The sequence below is a fragment of the Stigmatopora nigra genome, chromosome 12 (genome assembly GCF_051989575.1).
Source record: "Stigmatopora nigra isolate UIUO_SnigA chromosome 12, RoL_Snig_1.1, whole genome shotgun sequence".
In the NCBI taxonomy this organism is placed as follows: Eukaryota; Metazoa; Chordata; class Actinopteri; order Syngnathiformes; family Syngnathidae; genus Stigmatopora; species Stigmatopora nigra.
Window position 1 is genome coordinate 9,203,761 of NC_135519.1, and position 20,918 is coordinate 9,224,678.

Below are 20,918 nucleotides of genomic sequence, written 5' to 3' on the forward strand. Positions count from 1 at the left end.
TCTCAACACAATATGTTAAAGGGACTTCAAATTTCAGAGGCCAATTCACATGTTTTTCTACTTATAAATTTTAGTAGTTTATCAAATAAAAATAATAACAAAAAGCCAAATAAATGGCAGTAATCTGTCCAAATGTATTTTATCAAATGTTTTTCATAAAACTGAAAATAACCAAGACAATAAAAATATTAAATTTATATACACTGTTTAGAAGTTTACAGCAGAATGTAACTTGCAATTTATAACAATTTTAACAAAACTGAGATTTAAAATCTTTTTATAGTCCCTTTAACCATAATTTCACACACACGTATTAAAACAGCTGACTATAAAATAAATACATTAGTGAACAGTAACATTAAATTACCTTTTCACATCATTTATTTTATTCATATTTTATTTTATGTTTAGTGTTTACAAAATATTGCAACAACTTAGTTATGATCAAATTATTCTATTTGAAATTTTAATCAGTGATTTTACCTTTGTCGAGTAGCCATTCGTCAACTACTCGACCAAGTCGGAATGGGATTCGCTGTCTAGCAATCGCCAGGCGTTCGTTATCATTGTTGCCTTTAAAGTTTAAAGAGACATTTCAGAGGTTATAATCTGTAAGGTCAAGGGTTAAATGTTCATACTTGTATATCTAAACAACTGCACATTTACATTAGTGTTGATAAGGTTTCGTGTATTTAAAACAGATATTTATCGTACCATTATTTAAACAAACATTTAGTTTTAATCCAACAAATTAGGCCTACATTAATTGAAATTAAATGGGTTCATCCTTTAGATTAATAACCTTATGTTATAAAAAACAAATCACATAACACATTTCCTCCTCAAGTCGAATCTTCAATCCTTTTCATTCTGAACATTTTAAAAAGCTTTTTGCTAGTTATGTACAAGGTAGAAACCAGTTGAATTTATATCAGCCTTTGTTGTTGGTTTTAAAAGAAAGTTAATGTAACACATTGCAAATACCAATCCTGTAATAACTACCCTGGTTCACAAAAATATGTCTATTTACAACATCTCATACAATAAATAATAAAACTAGACAGTAACAATGTAAATTTAAACACATTGAGAGTTTAAGTACTTTTTTATAAAATGGGTTTGACAAAAGCTACAAGGATAAGTGTCACTGGATGAAAAAAAAAAGAAATATTCTAAAGCAACATCCAATTTTACTTTGTAGGACCTCTCGGCATAAACGAGGACAAATTCTGCATCAAGCTTTTGTCAGGGCCAATAACCTCACTAGATCCAAAGAGTGAGTACTTTCCCCTTTGCCATTGTGGCGGAGATTGAATTCAGCCAGCGTCATTCTTCTTGCAGATTGACAATGTTTGTTCCATCAACTATATTAATTCACTCTGTGCAGATTAAAGATCTGGTAGCTAACAATGCTTTGGAGGAGAATGGCCTCTGAGTAGACCAGAACACAGAGACCTGAGGGAAAGGAGGTCGTGCTGGTAAAAAGACGCTGTGAGACATTTTTCATCACATCAGCTTGAATGACTACAAAGGATCAGCAACTTGGAGAAGGATTTAAAACCTGTCTATTGAGTTAATTGAATTTGGCTGCAGGTGGTGTCAGATCGTTACGCGTTTTGGTGGTCTTTTTTTCTTGTTTTTCTTTCTTTTAGGAGACATATTCCTCATTACAGGACTCCCTCAAAATACAGTTGAGTGTTTGAAGCTTAAAAAAAAATGTAAAAGAAAACCACCATACCGCATACTGTACAAATTAAATTGTTACAAAATGTAAAGAAATGTAATAAATGTAACATCATTTGGCTTTGGTACCAGATTTACATAATTATACTGCCCATGATCAAGAGTAATGAATAAAAAAAAAAAAAGATGTTCCCAACAGATATCTGACCTAACACCTATTGTCAACATGGAGCAGTGGTTGATCTATTTATATATTGACTTTTTAAAAATGTATTTAGGATATTAATCCCGCTCTTAAATACATTGTATGCTTCTTGTGGAAAAATACTGTAACCAATGCAAACAGGTCATCATTCTGACCAAATGTTCATGCATAAACATGTTCTCTATTCTATACTTTATCCATTTGGTTGTGTGAAATGTGGTCGTTCTCAGACTTTGGTCAATTAAATGAGAACATAATCACATTATTAGAATGTATTGATCCCCGGCGTGGCACTTGAACAATGCCATCCGTGGGGCTGCACTAGAGTCTATTCATTGGGCCACCAAGGAGAGTCTTGTAACTGTTGTCTAGTGTTGATTTGGGTTAGCATGGGACGGCCAAGCTTATCTACTTGTCCAGACAGAAGAGATTGAGCTGAACTGTCCCAAAAGACCTGATTTGGTCCCTTTGGTTTTGTTTTGTCCTTTTGAACAAAATGGTGAGAAACTTTTACAGATACTGGAATATTTCCTGAATCCTAAATGTAAATTTCCTGTGTGAAATCAACACTTAAATCGAAAAAGAAAATCATTACAATTGTCGTGCTTAATGAACTCCCCTTTTTGCCTGTGGCATCTGGTGAGCTATATTTTGAACAGGTTTGTGAAGAGGAGGGAGTACATCTCTGGCACTTGGAAGAAAAGAAGCTAAACCCTACCTGTATCCAACAAAGAATAGTCCAAAACCGCAAGCTTTTTGTGTGTGTAAGGGGGAGGGTTGTGATGGCGGTGGAAGGAAGAGGGGGGTCGACAGTGAGATAGACAGAAGGGCAGAGATGGTCAGCTTGAGGTAAAAGGTACAGCAAGAGGGGGAGCGTATGCAGGGGGAGTCACGTAAGTGCACTGTGTACTGATAACACTAAAAAGAATAAGGCCAGGCAGGGACTTCTCCATTATCAGTGTGTGCAGTGCATGCTCATTGAGTACCGTAATAGGATGCTGCATGGTGCCCCGCGGGCCTGGCAACACCATTGTGTTGGTATTACTTTCATGGCCAATACACTGGAGAAGAAGCCCTTTTTCCCTTTCTTGTTTTTGTTGCAGCCTGTCCTTTTGTGTGTGGCGTAAAACAGAGCAAGTATAAAAGCAAGAACTACAGCAGACAGAAGGGTAGTTATGCGTCTGCTCATGGTCTTGGAATTTCAGATTCAAATAACTGCACTTAAGAAATTACTAATGGGCTCTTAAGTATCAAGGACAACGCTTTCTAATGAGAAAACTATGACAGCAATATAAGTCTTGTCGGAGCAATTACTACCTTGCTTACAGAATGATTGCTCCCGTCGTTGCAATTCGCAACTTTCTGCCTTTTGGCCTTTCCAACTATTATTTTTGCTGTCTGCTTTCCTCTATTGTAGTCACTGTTGGTCGCTTTGGCTAAGGGCTACTATTATGAGTGCATTAGTGGCATACATGGATACTTGTCAAACTAAAGGGAGGTTGAGTGAATAATGATTTTGAGTGCTTGAGGTGAAAGGGGATTTGTACAGCAATTCCGACTGGATGTAATTAGTTTGCAATGGACTTATGATATTGCTATCGTCGGAACTATTCCAAATGAATCATTGTGGTCTCAACACACATGGGGAGGAATTTCAATCATTCATATATTTAGAGAATATCAACAAATCTGGGCTAAAGCAGAATGTCTATATTTGAATCCTGCAAAGTTTGTGAAATTTGGTGAAATTTGGACTGTTTATGTTCAGGGCTAACCTTATTATTTAGGGTCTCTTTTTACCGCACCTATTTCAAAGTAAGAAGCAGCCCCTTATAGCGGTGTTTATGTTGGCGAGTCTTTATATATTATTATTTCATGATCCAACACTATCACTTGTATATTCCGTTACTTCCTTTGGGAAACAACACAAAGGGGAACGAGAAAAAGATTATTTTTTTATGTATGTTTATATAATGCTGTAGGCCCCTTTAAAAATATATACAAACGGCAACAGAGTACTGTATTTTTTGGACTATTTCGCACCACTAAAGAATACACAATGAATAATGTGTAAGTCGAAGTTTTTTTGTTTTATCGGAAACCAATAAACAAAAATGTGCTAAAACAACAACAGTAAAAAATAAATCAACAGGGTAAATGTGCACTTGTTAACATGACATTTTTGTCAGATAACTATAGCTAAAAAAACATAACAGGCTGTCGATGGTCAATAATCGCAAGCCCAGCGGATCTATGAAATTAGTCCAACTTATAGTTTGTAAAATACGATAGTTTATTCCAGAAGGCACTAGAAACTTTGATAAACCCATATATATCTTAGCCAAAACCACACATGAGAGTTGACTGATGATTATCCCTGCTGTGTTTTCTCCTCAGTTTGAAACAACTCAAAAATATTACTGCCCATCTTTAACCTGGGGCAAGTTGAAAGAATTGAGCCTATTTGACCATGTTGCTTTTGGATGGATGCGTCAGTCATTTTTAAAAAGGTCAGTAAACATTCAGAGGAAAAAAAAATCTTTTGTCCCACTGCCCAGACATTTAATTCATACTCTGAATCCAACATGATTTTGACTGGGAGCTGGAGAGCACACTCATTGGATGTTCTGCTTTAGTTCAGCATTAGAATGCAAGTTAAGTGGTAGCATTTTTATATACTACTTAAGTCCTCAGTAGCTTATGTCAAAGCCTTTCAGCATTTCAGAAAAAACCCAGTAATACACACTGTGATATTGAAATACGTTTGCAGTAAATTCAGTAATTTCACCAACATATATTGCACGGAACAATACTAGTGTCAGTACGCCTTTCCTTCCCCAAGGAATCCATTAATATGACAACTTCATGAAACAGAACATAACAGGTTCAGCAAATTTATAATATCTATGCAACTCAATTTAATTTAATTTCAGTGTTAGGTTATAAACTTTTAATTTCCATTTAGGCATTGCTAAAACACTAAATGTAGGATGTGGGTAGATTTTAATCTAGAAACTCATTAGTTCCACTAAGAAAAAACGTTGAAAAATATTGATATGTACAGTAAGATTAGAGCATGTATGAAGACACTGGTATTATTCTACTCAGCGGCTGGAAAGAGAACAACCAAAAACATTACATAATCAAAACAAGCACACATTTGAATCATTTACTTGATCTTATTTTCTAAATTAACCTTAATTAGCAAACACATGCTTTTCAGAAAGAGGGTGGAGCACTCACCTTGAGGGTAGCGCTCAATGATGGGTAGATCGTCCAACTGGAGAGTGGCATTACCCCCACTCCTCGTAAACTTCACTATATGGTACTTTCCATCATTTACAAACTTTGATGTCTCCTCTATGTTAATGTCGTCTGTTCCGACATTAAATACAACGGCAATGTTTCCTCGTTCCTAAAACAAGAGCACAAAACAAAACGGGCTTGAACATTTTTTCTTAGCTGATTGCAGTCAGATTTTGTAGTTTACTTAACTTCAAAACCTGGTTAAAAAAAAAAAAATAGAGCAATTGATGAATGCCATCACCCCACCGGACACCAGATCATTCATTCATTTTCTGTACCGTTTATCCACACATGGGTCATCAAGGATCCTGAAGCCTATCACCAGATGGGAGACACCCTGAACTCGTTGCCAGCCAATTGCAGTGCACAAGGAGATGGGAAGGTCAGTTCACAGCATGCATTGAACCTTCGATCTCAGAAATGTGATATGAATGTGCTAACCTCACAATGTTCATATCAGCACTATTTGAACACTTTTAAATCCAAATAGATAATAATGACTAATAATTCAGACTGAGTGAATAAAATATGAATGTAGTGCCTCATAAATTTTGCAATAGAATCAGATTTCTCTCCTCAGTATATTTGACTCAGTCTACCATAGCAAATACCTCCCACAACATTGCCTTCATTTACTCTCCTGGCGTTCATCTTATCTTTTCGAACAACAACAACAGTCTGTCTCCTCTGATGGCCAGAACTCTAGCCCTGCCATGGTGTCCATCAAGGCTCTGTGATTGGACACATTCTCTTTGCTGTCTAAATGCTTGCAATCGTACCCATCACCTGCCACCACGGATGCCACTTTCTCTTCTGTGCACATACTTGTTACTTGTGATAAAATCTGGATATCACAAAACTCTCTCAAACTCAATAATAAGAATGAAGTCAGGGTAGTTTATGCAGGAGCATATTCCAGCCAACAAGAGACATTAGGCAGGGTACACCTTCAATTGTTTGCCAGTGAGTTTCACGGTACATCAAGACTAAACACCGCACCCTACACATCTATGGACAATTTGCAGCATTAAACCAGCCTACCATGCATGTTTCTGGAGAACCAAAAAGCTTTTAAATAATTTTTAATGACGTCTGAATTTAGATGACTAAATATCTCTACACGGGGCAAGCTCCTTTAACAATTTATGGTCAAAGTTGTTAATATGAACTGCTTTATCAAATTTTCAATAAGTTTGCATGCTCGTGCAAGTTTTTCTCCACTCTTTGGAGATTCAATGAAATGAGCATCTGGTTAGAAGCTGAACCTATGGTAGAACTGCAGCACTTTGCATGTCATTATCCATTCAGCACAGTTTGGTTCTCCATCTTAGCGTCTTGCCATTACTCTCTTAAAAATGAGTACATCAACTGCTTTTCCACACTAACATGTATGTTCTGATTATGGCCGGTCTTATCATTCCAATTAAAACTATAAATTGCCTTTTTGTGCATACTTTGTAATGAATGTACTGGTTGCTAGTCCGGTTACTATAATAGCGTGATTCACTGTCTCATAGGTAAAACTTATCCAGCAGCTCCCATGGTGTGTAGGAAGTGAGAGGATGATTGTCAGAAACTGAGGCGGCAATAAAACATTGCCTACGAGTTAATTTGTGTCAGGTAGAGTGATTTGCTCCCCTTAAAAACCTTCAGGAAGATCCTCGAGACAGCAACTGAGAAATGAACAAGCACCCTGCAGCTTACTCTGATTTACTAACTTTAGTCCAGATGTAAGGGGTAAAAATATTCTTAAACCTTCAAAATCGGGAACAATTAATCCTGATATTCCTAACTGGTAGTCTTTAGGGACAAACCCAATTAAAAGCGTGCTTTAAATAGTTTCCACTAATTCACTTTTAATGCTTCCATTGGCCTTGTTAAGGTTTACAACATATGTGTCCATTGTATACCAGCTTTTTTAGTTCACATTAGAGGTTTAGGGTGAGAAACAAAGTGGGCAGCACATAGTAGGTGACCTTTGACCATAAATACATTTCAAACAGATATGGTCTGGGCTCTTTTTGAAAAGGTTTTCCATAAAAAGTGGAAACTACTCTATCTGCATTTGGTCACTCACAACACATTAGATTCTGTAGCAAGACTTTTGTTTCATTTTGTTTTAAACTGTCTGTTAATCCATTAAATTTCTGATGACTTTACATGCTATACACGACATGTACATCCAGAACATTTTTTTAATTTATAAGATTTCCAAAAACACAATATTTCTTATAATTGATTGGATTTTGGCCAAAAATCAAGCACCAAGAGAACCTACCTTTTAGAAGTTTAATAGCTCATAGTCTAACGTCAGAGTGATGGATCATTGCTTATATAAACCATGGACATCATTGCAAATTCCAGGCTGCTCAATTTTGCCTTCTCTTGGGAGCATAATTTATGTCGTACACATTCCACAACCAGCCCTGTCTAAAATTCTGCATGGTGTCTTGATAAATGGCTCATCAAGCAGCAATATAGTTTAATTAACTGATGAAGTTGATCCACCACCATTCTACTCTAATCTCTTCTATTTTTTAATGCGTCTTATCCTCACAGCTGGAGGGTGGAGTAGCTGCCGTAATATCTGGGGTGTCAGTTGCTTGTTAAATGTCCCCATCTGCAGTCATTATACAACCATAGGATAGTGGTTTTAGTGCAAATAGGCAGCAAAACAGACACTGCCTAACAAATCATTGTGTAGAAACATTTTTTTCCACTCATGGCGGGCATGAGCTGATCACATAGTTATGTAAACAATACATTCCATTCTATCTTTCAAAGTAATGTGGCGCTCAACATGTTGAAGGCCAAAGTACTATTGGTAAGCGCAAGACAATAGGATAACCCCTTATGACCAAAACTACAACCCTGCTGGTTCCAGATTTAGTTGGCTTTTTTGTGTCCTTTAAGTTTAAAAAATATTCACATAAACCCATTTGTGATTCCCACGTGTTTTCAAGAATCACAAATGTAATCCAAGATTTCCACATGTATTTTCGAGATCTACAAATATATAGTTGATTTTTGTGACACAATGATGAAATAAGCCAAAAATGCAAGGGGTCAAAAAGTGAAACTAATCACATGCTATGAGTTGTATCTGTTCCAAAAACCTACAATGAGTTGAATCCGCAAAATGTGAACCGCAAAGTAGCGAGGGACCAAAATATTGGTGCTTGCAATGATGAAAAGTATATCAACATATATAACTGATGAGCTTTGTCTGTGGCCCAGAAAAGTTACATCCCGGGAGGTTGGCTTGATGAAAAGTAGATCTTGAGCAAAGAAACTTTGAAAACCCCTAGTGTAAAAAAAAAAAAAAAAGATCCGTTGTAGATGTAAACAGGCCACCAAAATAGGATTTCTTCATTTATTTTCTATACCACTTATCCTCACAAAGGTCATGGGGGTGCTGGAGCCCATCCCAGCCATCTGTGGGCAATAAGCAGGGGACACCCTGAACTGGTTGGCAGCCAGTCACAGGGAACAAAATAGAATTTAATCCAGGATATATTTATTGGATCCATGATATTGCCTATTTTGCATCTAGGAACCTGCTTTCAAAATGCCGCCAAGTATGACTACCTCTGCCCTCATTTATAGGTAATTTATGATGACAACAACGCTGCTTTTGCTATATTTTGTAGCTCGTCAACGCAATGCCAGAGAACTGCAACCCATCATTCTATACTGCACGAGCCTCTGAGGCTCTGCTGACAGGTGGAGGAGCACTTCTGCCATCCCTTAAGTATGTCTTTGTGTGCATCTAATGTATGAGCACACAGGCATGCTGACTTGGGGAATATTATGATCTCACCACAGAGGCTAAATGTCTTTGTATAGCAAGGACATGCAGGCCATTCACTCTACCTTATCTTTTAATTACCCCTGACATTTTTCTGCTTCTCCCTTTTAAGCTTTGTTAATGAAATTACAAAGCTAATGGAAGAATTAGGCACAAGAAAATCCCCCCTTTCTATGACTTGGATTTCAACTGCTTTAACTGTATTCTATGCAGTAATTTGTCCGTACCAGCAATTTTGTCCATAGCAACAGGTTGTATAGGTCGACGTATGTTTATGTAAAGTATGCAATTGTTGATACTAAATACATTCATATAAAATGTGACGATTACAGCACACTGACGGAAAAAATTAGGCTCACAATGAAAAAGACTGTTTTGGTTCTTTTTGCACCATATATAACTGATCATCAGCTGCGGCGCTTTAAATGAGGACTCAAAGGGAATACCATAAAATGCATGTACTACTACCGATAGGCAATGATTAAAATATATAGATATTGCAGCACATTTAATAAAAAAAAATGTATGGCAAATATATCATAATGTACATGTGTTTAAAACTACCGAACCATGCAAATTCTATGTTTTGGTTTAATTTATTTAGACAATAGTATTGGTAGCATAAGATTCAGGGCATTTTAAAGATGAACCAGAATTTGGAAGGACCAGATTTTCTCTATTTCTAATGACTTAAGCAACATTATGTTAGGGCATGTGGTCTCTCATCCCTCTCCAACATTTTGTTGAGCAGATGATTAAGACATAATGTTGGCACATAGGACCAAGTCTCAATATGGTGCCATTGCACGCAACTGCATCAACATAATTATATATTTTTGGTGATAATTTCCTTCATTTTCTTATCCACAAATGTGTTGAAATGCTGCCGAGTGAGAGACACACATGCACACACCTACTCACAAAAACTCAAAGAATGCAGTAGTTCTAATAAAACATTTTCTTTTGTCAAGTACAAACAATTTATAAATTAAATCTATGGATTTCTTTTCTTTTTATATATTGTGTATTTCATTCATTAATTTTCGATTCAGCGCTATCTTGAAAAGGTTGCTTTGTTAGTTTATTTAGATTTTACTACTATACAAAACTTTAATAAAAAAATGAACTCCTTGTGGAGTGAAGAGTCAGTTTTAAACAAAAACTGAACGTCTTATGGCAATAATAACTCTTGTGTGCTGAGGTAAGACTGCATTTGCTGTGAGCTCAGCTCATTTCAAAATCAAAGCCAGCGGCTAAAGTGCCTAATTATCTGTGAAGTCAGCTTGAAATTGTTTCCATTGCTAGCAGACTTTATCAAATGGCTTTTCTGCAGGAGAGCTTCATCAAATTTCTTAGAGTTAATAAATCATCAGCTGCGGCGCTTTAAATGAGGACTCAAAGGGAATACCATAAAATGCATGTACTACTACCGATAGGCAATGATTAAAATATATAGATATTGCAGCACATTTAATAGAAAATAAGTGCTATAATTTGGAGTATAGAGTCTATACCTAAAGATACAAAGGAAAAAAATTGAAGCCGACAACTGCCCATCTCTTCCTCAAATAACATTTGCTATCTAGAAGCCTTTTCTTTTGCTCCATCTTCAGCTCTACTGTGACACTTTCCATCAAGAGAGGTCAACATATATCTGAAATTTCATTCTGTCTCACTCAAAGAAATCAATTTAGGTTTAAGGTGATTCTGCTGTCTGTCCACATGTGACAGCTGGCGAGCAGTCGGGGTGACTTGACCTTCATCTCTGTCCTCTCCACCAGGACTTCCTTCACCTATCCTCGAGCATGGCAAGAATCAAGCTCATTTAACTCTTTTATATAACTACTGTCCTCATCCCTATCTAGTATACCGTAATGTGATAAAAAGTAACATATTTAAATTATATATGCATAGTGCTACTCGGACATCGCAATGAGAATAGTACTAGTACTTGTGACAATATTTAATTGGAAATTAAATTTGTAAGTCAACACTGAATGCAAAAGAGAGAAAAAAAGAAACTAATCACATAGATTAATGTGTTAGTCTCACAGAATCAAATGTGTTCACTTGCATGAATTATATTAGAAACTCCTGCTTTCCATTGAATTGGCTGTAATAATAAAGGTTCTCTGCCCATAAATATGTACTTGGGTGTTCTATAAAGCTTTGTTTCCCTAGAGTTGGTACCTCTTTGAACTCAGGTAATGATGTTACAAGGTAATTTTTTGTTTTCAGTTTTTGAAGTTGTCACACCTCCGATATTTATAATGTCAACTTTTGATTTGCTTCCGCAATAGTAGATTTTATGTCTTGGATTTCTCTGAAAACAACCACAAAAAAAAAAAAAAAGAAACTGAGAGAAGTAAAATAGGTGCATGCAGCTGACATATCCTGTGTAATGTTTCTTCTTTATTGGACAAACAAAAATCAATATCCTTTTTTTCCTCTAAACCAGTTATTCTTATTGAGAATGTATATCCTGTCTGCCAATAGATATTGTTGCTTTAAAAAGAGCTAATCGTTTGTGTTCAATAGCACACACACATGAATGTAAAACAAACAAAACAAGCTAGTATTTAAAGGTATAATTGCATTTTCCTGATCACATGTTATAATTTGGTGTATGTGAAGCAGTACAGATCAGAAGGAGGAGATTTCAGTCACTGTATTTGCAACTAATCTAAGAATACTGCGATGCAAAATCGTTGAAGACAAAATACATGGTTAGATGTCATTTGCATTGTTGCATAAAACATACAAATAATTAGCGACCTTTTGTGGGGCAATTCTGTCTGGGTATTTTAAACACTATAATAAAATTTGTGGTTAATGGTGAGCATCAAACATTCTATTAGGAGAACTATTCATATTTCCATTTTTTTTTGAAAGGGAGAAGTTCTACACATGAGTCTCTGCTTGTAGCCATATCTTTCCAAGCCAAACATGTGCATAGAGCCCCCCAAAAGATATGGGATGATTGTCTCTGTTCACTGCTCCCATTTTTAGAAGGCGCCTGACCCATAATTCTCTGCTGATGGTTGCTTATACACTACCCTGCAGATAAATGCCAGCAATGAACAACCAACAGACACAGTCTACATTATGCCCCCTGGCCCTGCATGCTTTTTATCACTCTTGGTAAAAATCCAACATTTAAAAAAAAAAAAAAGTTCCATGTCACCAATGCATACACACCTAAATTAAGGTGCTTGATCTTAAATATGATATTCTTTGGATTATAAATCGCACACAAGTATAAATTGCACCACCTAAATAATGCACAATGAAAAAGAAAAAAGTATGTATAAGTTGCAGTGCAGTATCTCATCTCATTTTCTGAACGGCTTTATCCTCACTAGGATTGCTCAGGAAACGTATAGTTTGGAAAATACGGTAGAAGTCTGATTTATTTTTTGCAAACTGAGTGAACAGCCATCAACACCATGCCAGCCTCCACTGACACACCAACAAACATGCGTCACCCGCCTCTGCACTGTCAGGGTGTCAAAGAAAATCCTTGTTAGAGCCATGGAGAGAAAGGTGACACATCTTGCCAGAGCTGTCATTTGAAAAAAAAAAAAAGTAAATCCTTAAACGCATCTTTCCATACCATTATTTATTTAAAACTGCTAAATAACTTTTCACTTCCAAGAGTCATGATTTTGTCAGATTTATTTTTTATCATTTAAAGTAATTTATTTTCTGGACGACTAGGAACAACATGCTCGGTTATAACCGGAGCAGGGTACCCTGCCAGTGTAAACATCTAAACTCTGAAAAGCATGCAGCTTCCAAGTGGCAAAGTGACCAGGTGCTTTTATTTGCTACGGTCTTGGCTATGCTTCCTATTTCCATATTCAGAGAATGATAGCATCAAAAATAATGAGCAACAACAAAACAAGAAGTCTGAAACCGAAGAGGAATGACTGGGTGATGCCTGTTTTGTTTGAATATTGAAGTTGATAACAAAGGGTTGCTTTAAATGGGAGTGTATAGCAATGTTTGGGCTCTAGTTTCAAGAATGATGCTGCAGAGGCCACAGAATTGATTGTTTGATATGGATGCATTGTTAATCATTACTGACTGAACCTTATTATCATGCACTATGTAGCATTTGAACGGTTAATGAGATGGGCTATTGACACATTTTAATTGGCGCCTAATGAGGATACCAATTACACTTGCAGTAATGAGAGGAAATTGATTATTAAGACGGGTCTATGCGCTTAATCAGAAAGGAATTGATGAGAGAAGAGCGTTGTCTTGAGAGTGCTGCATTTTTCTTTATTTATTTATTTGTTCGTTTTGCACCATCAAGGTCTAATGAAAAAAAGTCATTTAGCAGTGTTAAAAATATCAGCATATCAAGTGTTGGGATGTCAAGGCTGGGTAATAATGACGAGAATATTCAGGTTATGAGAATAAGTTACTTTTGCAAAATGAAATCTTAAGTGGTACTAAAATGTGTGGGCTGATATGTAGACTTTTATAAAGGGTTATCAAAAGAAAAGAAAAATACCAAAAACCAAATAATGCGCCCTGTTCATAATTTCTAAGTCTCCTTGACCAAGGTATTGAAATTTGTGGTTGCTTCTGGGGCTGATGTCATCAACATTTTAAAGCTCTTCAAGTGCCTTAAAAATAATCAAGACGGTCAACTCAAGTTTATTTTTACGCCCCAAATCATCCAAAAAGGTTTACCCTCTTGCAACGCTCGACTGACTTCATATATTACAGCTGTAACAGATCATAATCTGTCAATCTCTTCCAAGCATTTCAAAAAGGCATTCGATCTGTTTAACGACATTTTTGAATGAAGCTTCTTCGGGGGGGAAATTATGAACTGTGGGGGACCACAGTAACGTGATGGAGACGAGTGTCAGTCCAAGTGAGTTGGAACTGATGGTGCACTTCATTAGAAGTCTGAAATAGACTGTATATTTTTACTAGGTCGCAATGTTAATTGACAATGATACTTGGGATGGTGCCTCACAGCCTGAGGCTCTAACTATTCCCACCCATTTTCGCAGTTTCTCCAATTGCTTCAATTTAAACGTCCTATTTTTTCTTCTCTTTACTTCACTTGCTCCTTATTTTATCCTACAGTTCAGATCCCTGCCTATACTTCAAACTATCATCTTCCTTGTTTTGTTTCTAAATCCTTAGTATTTTTTTTTTAGCAGGGACAAACTTTTTAAACAGCCACCTACACAATTCTCTGATCTCTGCTTGTCTCTGTTGAGACAGATAAGTCTCTGTTGTGATGCAGGAAAGGGTCATGTGAAAGCACTAAAGCACAGCAGGAGAATTGGTAGATATAAATGAAGACTTGGTTGCAATTTTTCAGCATATGCTTCTATTATTGATGTCATTAAATAGATGACTGATTGTGATGCTGAAGCAAAGGTGCAGGGAAATGTCATGGACTTAATGTTTATGTACATGGAGAAGGTCACTGATATAATGGAATAGTTTTGTCCAATGACAGAAAAAAAGTGACAGTTAGCACCATGTTTCTGTTTTCCACCTGAGATAAAATACCCCATCCTTTATGATTTAGATAAACAAATCAAAGCAATTCATCCCTTCATACCAACTCTAAAAATCAGTCCTACTATACATTTCAATTACTACAAACAACTACTCAGTTTTCCACTACTATCTTAAACAATAATAGTGTTAAATCTTTAACTATACTAAATCATCTGCTGCATGAAAGAGCAAAATTGAAGATTATATATATATTAATAAATTCCTTGTTATATGACAACATATTGTAGATGAGAAAATCTACTTCATTTAATCAAATTTCTTTGCACTGATATACATTGTATTTTTGCATAATATACCCATTTAAATTCAAGATTACATCCCTAGGGTACCGTCAACTTGGACAGTTAAGTTTTGATGAAAAGAATCAGAAAATTACTTAGCTATCATTAATCTCTCACCCCACCACCTGGGTGACTAATAGTAGAAAAGGAGAGAAGCAGACACTTGATCGGTGTGAATGAGACAAGGACAAAAGGTGCTGCTAGCAGTGTTTGGGCGATGAAAGCTCTGACTATAGAATGGAGTGTGGAGAAAAAACCCACTAAGTTGGTGGACTCCAATTGGAAGTGATGAAAGAAAAACTCAAATGTATTAAAGTTATCAGGAGCTGGGTAGGATGGATAAAGATAAGGTCAGATTGAATATGCCATCATATATTACATTGTGTTCAAATAGATACAGTACACATGTATTGTGAAAGCCTGTCCATCAAAGGTTAATAGTCTTTGGCTCAACCACAACTCTCTGTATTCCGGTCCCAGTTGTATTCTGCCGGGCATTGGAGTTTTATGAATGTCTCACCTCTCAATAAACAAGTACTAAGTCCTAACCACACATATGGCTAAGTAAGCTTTTAGCATAGTGAGCCTGACATTACAGAAGTCGCCGACCAGAAGGAGGATGGACATGCTAAAGTCAAAGCCCTGAGGTTGTGGTGCAGCTGACAGCTTTTAAAATGTTGCTGCAGACAGTCGAGAGTAGGGAGGCATTTATCATCAGCAAGGTAAGCAGGTTTTCTCAAAGCAACTCAGGCGAAAAATGAACAGCTGCCATGCCTGCCTTACATAGACCGCACCAACCTTCTGCCTTTTTTTCAGTCTCGCTTTCCAGCAACAGGAAACTAGTCAGACATAATGACATTCCAATACAATACTATAGGAAATAGGCAACCATTACTGAACCAAAAGAGGAAAGAATTAATGAGAATAAGGCAGGGAACAAGATTTTCTAGAATTATGGGTTCCATAGTTAAATTGGAACCAAGTACTATTGTGATTAAATACCACATCACTCTAATTCTTTCTCATTTCCCAGCATTAATAACAGCAGGCTCATGTCTTTATGTCAGTCCGATTCAAAGAGAATATAGGCCCGTTTGCTGTTCAGAACGATGGGGAGTGCTGCCGAAATCAAAAGCCTTCCCATGGGTGTGCTCGCCAGGCTGTTCAGTACTTCTCGCCAAAGAGATTCACTACACACATTCTCTTTTACAGTCCTCTCTTATTCATCATAACAAAACTTGCATTTTATTAACCTCTCTCTCTAAACATATATCATTTCTTCCGCCGCCAGTCTCTTTCTCTCGATTTTTATTTACGGAACACAACGCTCCACCCACTTCCTCATGATGTACATCATTGTACATCCACATTGCAAACTAGTAGCTGCTCACAGGTATTCGGCTGTACCAAGAAGCTATATGGAGAGACGAGATGCAGCTCTTGCATACCTAGGTTCGTCTTTATCTTCCTTTTTGAAACGTGTTGTTTGCTTGCTGTGCCTTAGTTTGGGTTTATATTTATCTAGGTTCCCATTCAGGACAAAGCGTCAACAGGATCGGAATACGAAGATGCACAAACAACAAGCTTCATTTTTTTTAACCAAACAAACGCCTATATGTTGTCTTTGACAATTTGTTATGTGAAAAGGTAATGTAATATACATATTCAACATGATGGGACATAATCTTTGATGAAAACAATTAATACTATAATGTGTGTGTGTAAGTTGATTTATTGATTATGATGGCAAAAACAAATTACCGGTAATTTATCATCTAAATTTACGAGATATTCATGTCAAGAGTTTTGCACTTTTCTAAGACTAAAATGTGTGAAGTGAGATGACAGTTCTAACAGTTTAAAATTAGTACTTCTATGTAGACAACTAAACTCAATATGCTGTTTCAATGGAGCATGCCATATGTGCATTTTAATAAAAAGAAAAATCAGAAACTTGATTGTTATTCATTGAATTTTCAAGCTTGAATTACAAATCTTTCTGCTGCTAACTTATGATAAACTGTGTTCCCCTCAAATGAAATCTATGTTATCAGGCGTCGGATCAATGATAATAGGCAGTGCCTCAAGAGAAACAATGTACTATTTCTCATTAAAGATTTATGAGTCTCCTCCTGCTACAGTATGTCACGCCTGAGAACAATTTCACACAGAAAGCACACCGTCAATGTGCTGTTCAAGCTAAAATGGGAAAGCCTAAACTGAGAAAATAATTTCTTCATAAAGGAAACTAAGGCTGCTATCTCACCATATGCTGTGGCTCCTTGCTGTTGCTTCTGCTGTGAGCATTTCTACATGACGACAGCATAGTTGTGACATATGTTAATGGGAGTGCTTTCATCCAGCTGTTCAGGACAAAGATATGCAAGTACGCAGAGGGCAGCAAACTGAAGAAGCTGGAGGCTGTGGTTATATTCACAGCAGATTTATTCAATGTACTCCATGTGATAGTTTCATCTAACCTATCCCACTAGCATGGTACAAAGTATGTGCAAGTGGTATAGTAGTGTGCAAAACCGCTTCAATATAAAGATGTATTCACACCTGCTGTGTTTGGTCTAAAACAAAGCTAAAAAGTTTCTGGTGCGCATATTTTGGACTGGTGTGAATGCAAACCAGCAAACTAACCCAGTGGTGGTCTGGGTTCGCCCCCTAGACGGACCGTGGTGCGCTTCGCTTCAAGGAAAGCGACAAGAACAGGTTTTGGACCAAAGCTGAAATTACACAGCTCATTGCATATAATAGGCTTTTGTAGCCACATCCATTACGGGAAATGTTGTTTGGTTAGAAGTAATCGTCTAACATAAGTTCTTACAGACATTTCCACATATAACCGACAATGCAGCAACATCCTCTGATTTGCCAAATGTCAAGCGAGCACGTATAATTGGATGAACCATATCAATACGAGCACGAGTGCTGCAAGCTGGAGTTCAGGGAATGTTTACTTCCGTACTTTAGTGCGTGGCAGTTCTAATTGAATGATATTTGCACGTGCGTAGGTTTGTTGCCAAATCCTAGCTCGTGCTAAAAAAACATCTCAATATGAAAAGGAAGCACAACTAAAAAGAACAAAGAAAGCAAACTATAAACTTTCTTTGTGTGAAAACGCCTTAAGATTCAACTCCACAACACTGCATTGATTTTTTTTGTTTCCGACAACAATATCTATCATGTAACCCTGAAGGTTTTCTCATCACAAATCAGCCAATGACATGTTTTCCCTGCATACTATCAGGGGCATATATCTTTCCAAGTTCAAGCATCTTGGAAGGTAAACATACACAAGATAACTAATGACCCGAGGTGTCAAACAAACATACAATATTCAATGCATGTTTTTATGCGCTAATTGATGCTTGGGTGTTGGTTCTGCTCTGTTGATGGGTCACAAGACTAAAATGAGCATCGGATGTGAAAGCAGTCGCTTCATGAATACTAAAAAAATGATGGTCGTGCCAGGCCTTCTGCATGAGACTGTGAAAAGGAGCTGAAATAAACAGAGCCACTCAGGTGTAATGTAGCCAGGAAGGCTCAACAGCACTGAAGATGTGCTGTGGCCTTTTTAAAGCAGATCCAAGCCAACTCCACCAAACCTTAATTTGTGTGATGGCTTAATAGATGTTTTCAATCTGTGTCTATTTATGCTTGTTTGTGTGTCCGTGAATTGTTTAAGTGAAGCACTTCTAGAGCAATGCTGAAGGCAAGTCTGCATATGCCCATTATCTGTGATGTAATCCCTTTATCATGATAATAGAATTTGAATTTTATCATCTCATTTTCAGTGTCAGGACATTTACTCATCCTCATTTTAGCTCGCAGGGTAAAACTGGAGAATAAAAGATTCCTTGCAGCCATGTTCGATGTTTACCAGCTCATATTCACAAAATCAGTTTTGCAGAAACAAGAGAATTCATTCAAATATAAATAAAAATGATCTATGGGTTACGAGAGTAACTTTCAATAAAGTTTCTTCTATTAAGCATAATGTGTGCATGCTTGTTTTTGTGTCTGTAGGGAAAGGTGATTCAGGATTATTAAATTGCGCTTTAACCCTCAAGAAATGAAGGATAACTAGCATTAAACTTGTAAAAATGTAGAAATGGCAAGCATGGCTTTGCACACAGCAGACAAGGTAAATACAAAAAACACATTGCACTATGATTTCATGCCTTTCTTGCCTGACAAACTTATCTGTCTGCTTGACAGGGTGTCATAAATTTTAGACACCTTTTCAAAAATATGACAGAGACAATACTATGCAAGGTAAACCACAATACTATCATGTTTCTATAGAGTTGCTGATTGTGAATGACACTATGGTGGTCACAAAATTAAATTAAGAAGCAGATGATTCACACATAGAGCTATGAAAAATATTTCAACATACAGCCATCAAATTAAATGCTGCTTGTCCTCATTGGGGTCAAAAGTAACTGGACGTTATGCTTACATATGTCAGGACACAGACAGCCTACAGCATACATCATGTCACCACTCATAACTGCACTAAATGTCCCTCCAAAAAATAATTTGACATACAGGACATAGAGTAAGGATTGCTTTTGAACACACTTTACAATTTTCTTTCAATTATGAAACAGAGAACCCTACAAACACTGACTATACAGCTTGGTTAAAATACCACGATTGATACTTGACCAATGGAATGGATCAGATCCTTTTTTTTTTTTCAAAACAATACAAAGAAACACAAAAAGGAGTACACTAAACTTTGGAAAATTAAAACTGTTCTAACCTTCAAAGCCACTGAGATTTACCTTTCACTAAGAAGTTGAATAGGACAGAGGAAAAAAGTATGTGAATAAATATTTTTAGGGATGTACATGTAGAAGAGGCTAAGATTAGGTATGACTGTGTTTGTTCTCTGGAAGGAAGTTTAGAAAAAATACCAAAGTCTAAAAATGCGCAAAGACTCACACCCATTTTCTGGGGAATGAGTAGAGGAGAACATGGAACATATGGATTGTGATTGTTTATTCAGTCAGTATTGCTAGGGTAATTTCACCAGCCTGCTTCAAATGTCAAGCGGTCTTCCACCAGAAAGACCTAGTGCAAATATTTGGTCTTGATATCACTGCTCATTTTCAGGCTCCCTGTGGTCTGACATAGAGCTAAAAAACATGAATGAAACATTGTGATTAAAGGGAGAAGTAAACGTCCTGTTTTTGAATGGTGATGGGCCTTACAACTGTGAGCAGCGTTTCTCGTTTCAGAAATAGCACACCCACTATTTTACACCGTATTTCATTACATAACAACAGTGAGGGGGAGTTTCTCAAACAGTATACAAACACAATATATAACCAAGTTATATTCTGCCTATAATGAAAAAATGTTTTCTGAAATGTATCTGTGTTTTTCTTTTTTTAAGTAATGCCTGTTATATTTATTTTCATAATTTTAATGTTGGTCAGTTGGAAATTGTAATGGGATCTTGGGATTGGTTAAGTAGTTACATTAACACTAAAAGTCAGGTGACACTCAGAAAAGACACCATTAAAACAAGCCTAAAATATTTAAAGCAGATGATGCAATTAAAAATGCAAATATTACATCACATTTCCAGCTGCATTGCCAAAATCCGTTAGTGCAAGATTTTTAATTAGTTTATTTTAAAATCTAAAATTTTATCACTTGTGATTTTATATGTAAATACTGTCTTCCAAGTAAGGTGCCTGACCACAACACATTTCCAAATAGCCTCTGAAGAGGAAATTAATAACGACTTAAACCTGCAAAAAACTGGTGTTTTAAGCAGCGCATGGCCTGCCATGGGATCAGTACTCGAAATAAAACTTTTTGATTGATTTCTTTACTTCCCCATTTGTGGTGCGAATACAAAGCATTTTATTGACAGGCTTTTGACAAAGCGCTGAGGTGCTTTAAGTGAATATTGGCTTTTCTGTTTGTCTATGACTGCGTCCATCTTCATTCAGGTGCCTTAAATCAGCTTCTGAACCTTTTGGAAATGAATCTTTTACTGCACACCTTCCATCACACCCCCTCTCATAAAAGCCTGGCTATCTTTTATCTGAAA

General features: G+C 36.7%; 1 protein-coding gene across 39 annotated transcripts in view; it reads right to left on the reverse strand.

Annotated features, from left to right (window-relative positions):
* Positions 1 to 20,918, reverse strand: part of LOC144205579 (neurexin-1a-like) — a 198,040-nt gene that overhangs the window by 19,224 nt on the left and 157,898 nt on the right. For 24 of the 39 annotated variants that reach the window (XM_077730020.1, XM_077730059.1, XM_077730040.1 and 21 more), the window contains 2 exons: positions 5,132 to 5,303; positions 484 to 573 (listed from right to left, as the gene is read on the reverse strand). In XM_077730020.1, coding sequence (XP_077586146.1) covers positions 484 to 573; positions 5,132 to 5,303 — 262 coding nt within the window. The remainder of the gene's footprint in view (positions 1 to 483; positions 574 to 5,131; positions 5,304 to 20,918) is intronic. The other 15 variants (XM_077730052.1, XM_077730051.1, XM_077730060.1 and 12 more) reach the window with 1 other exon arrangement.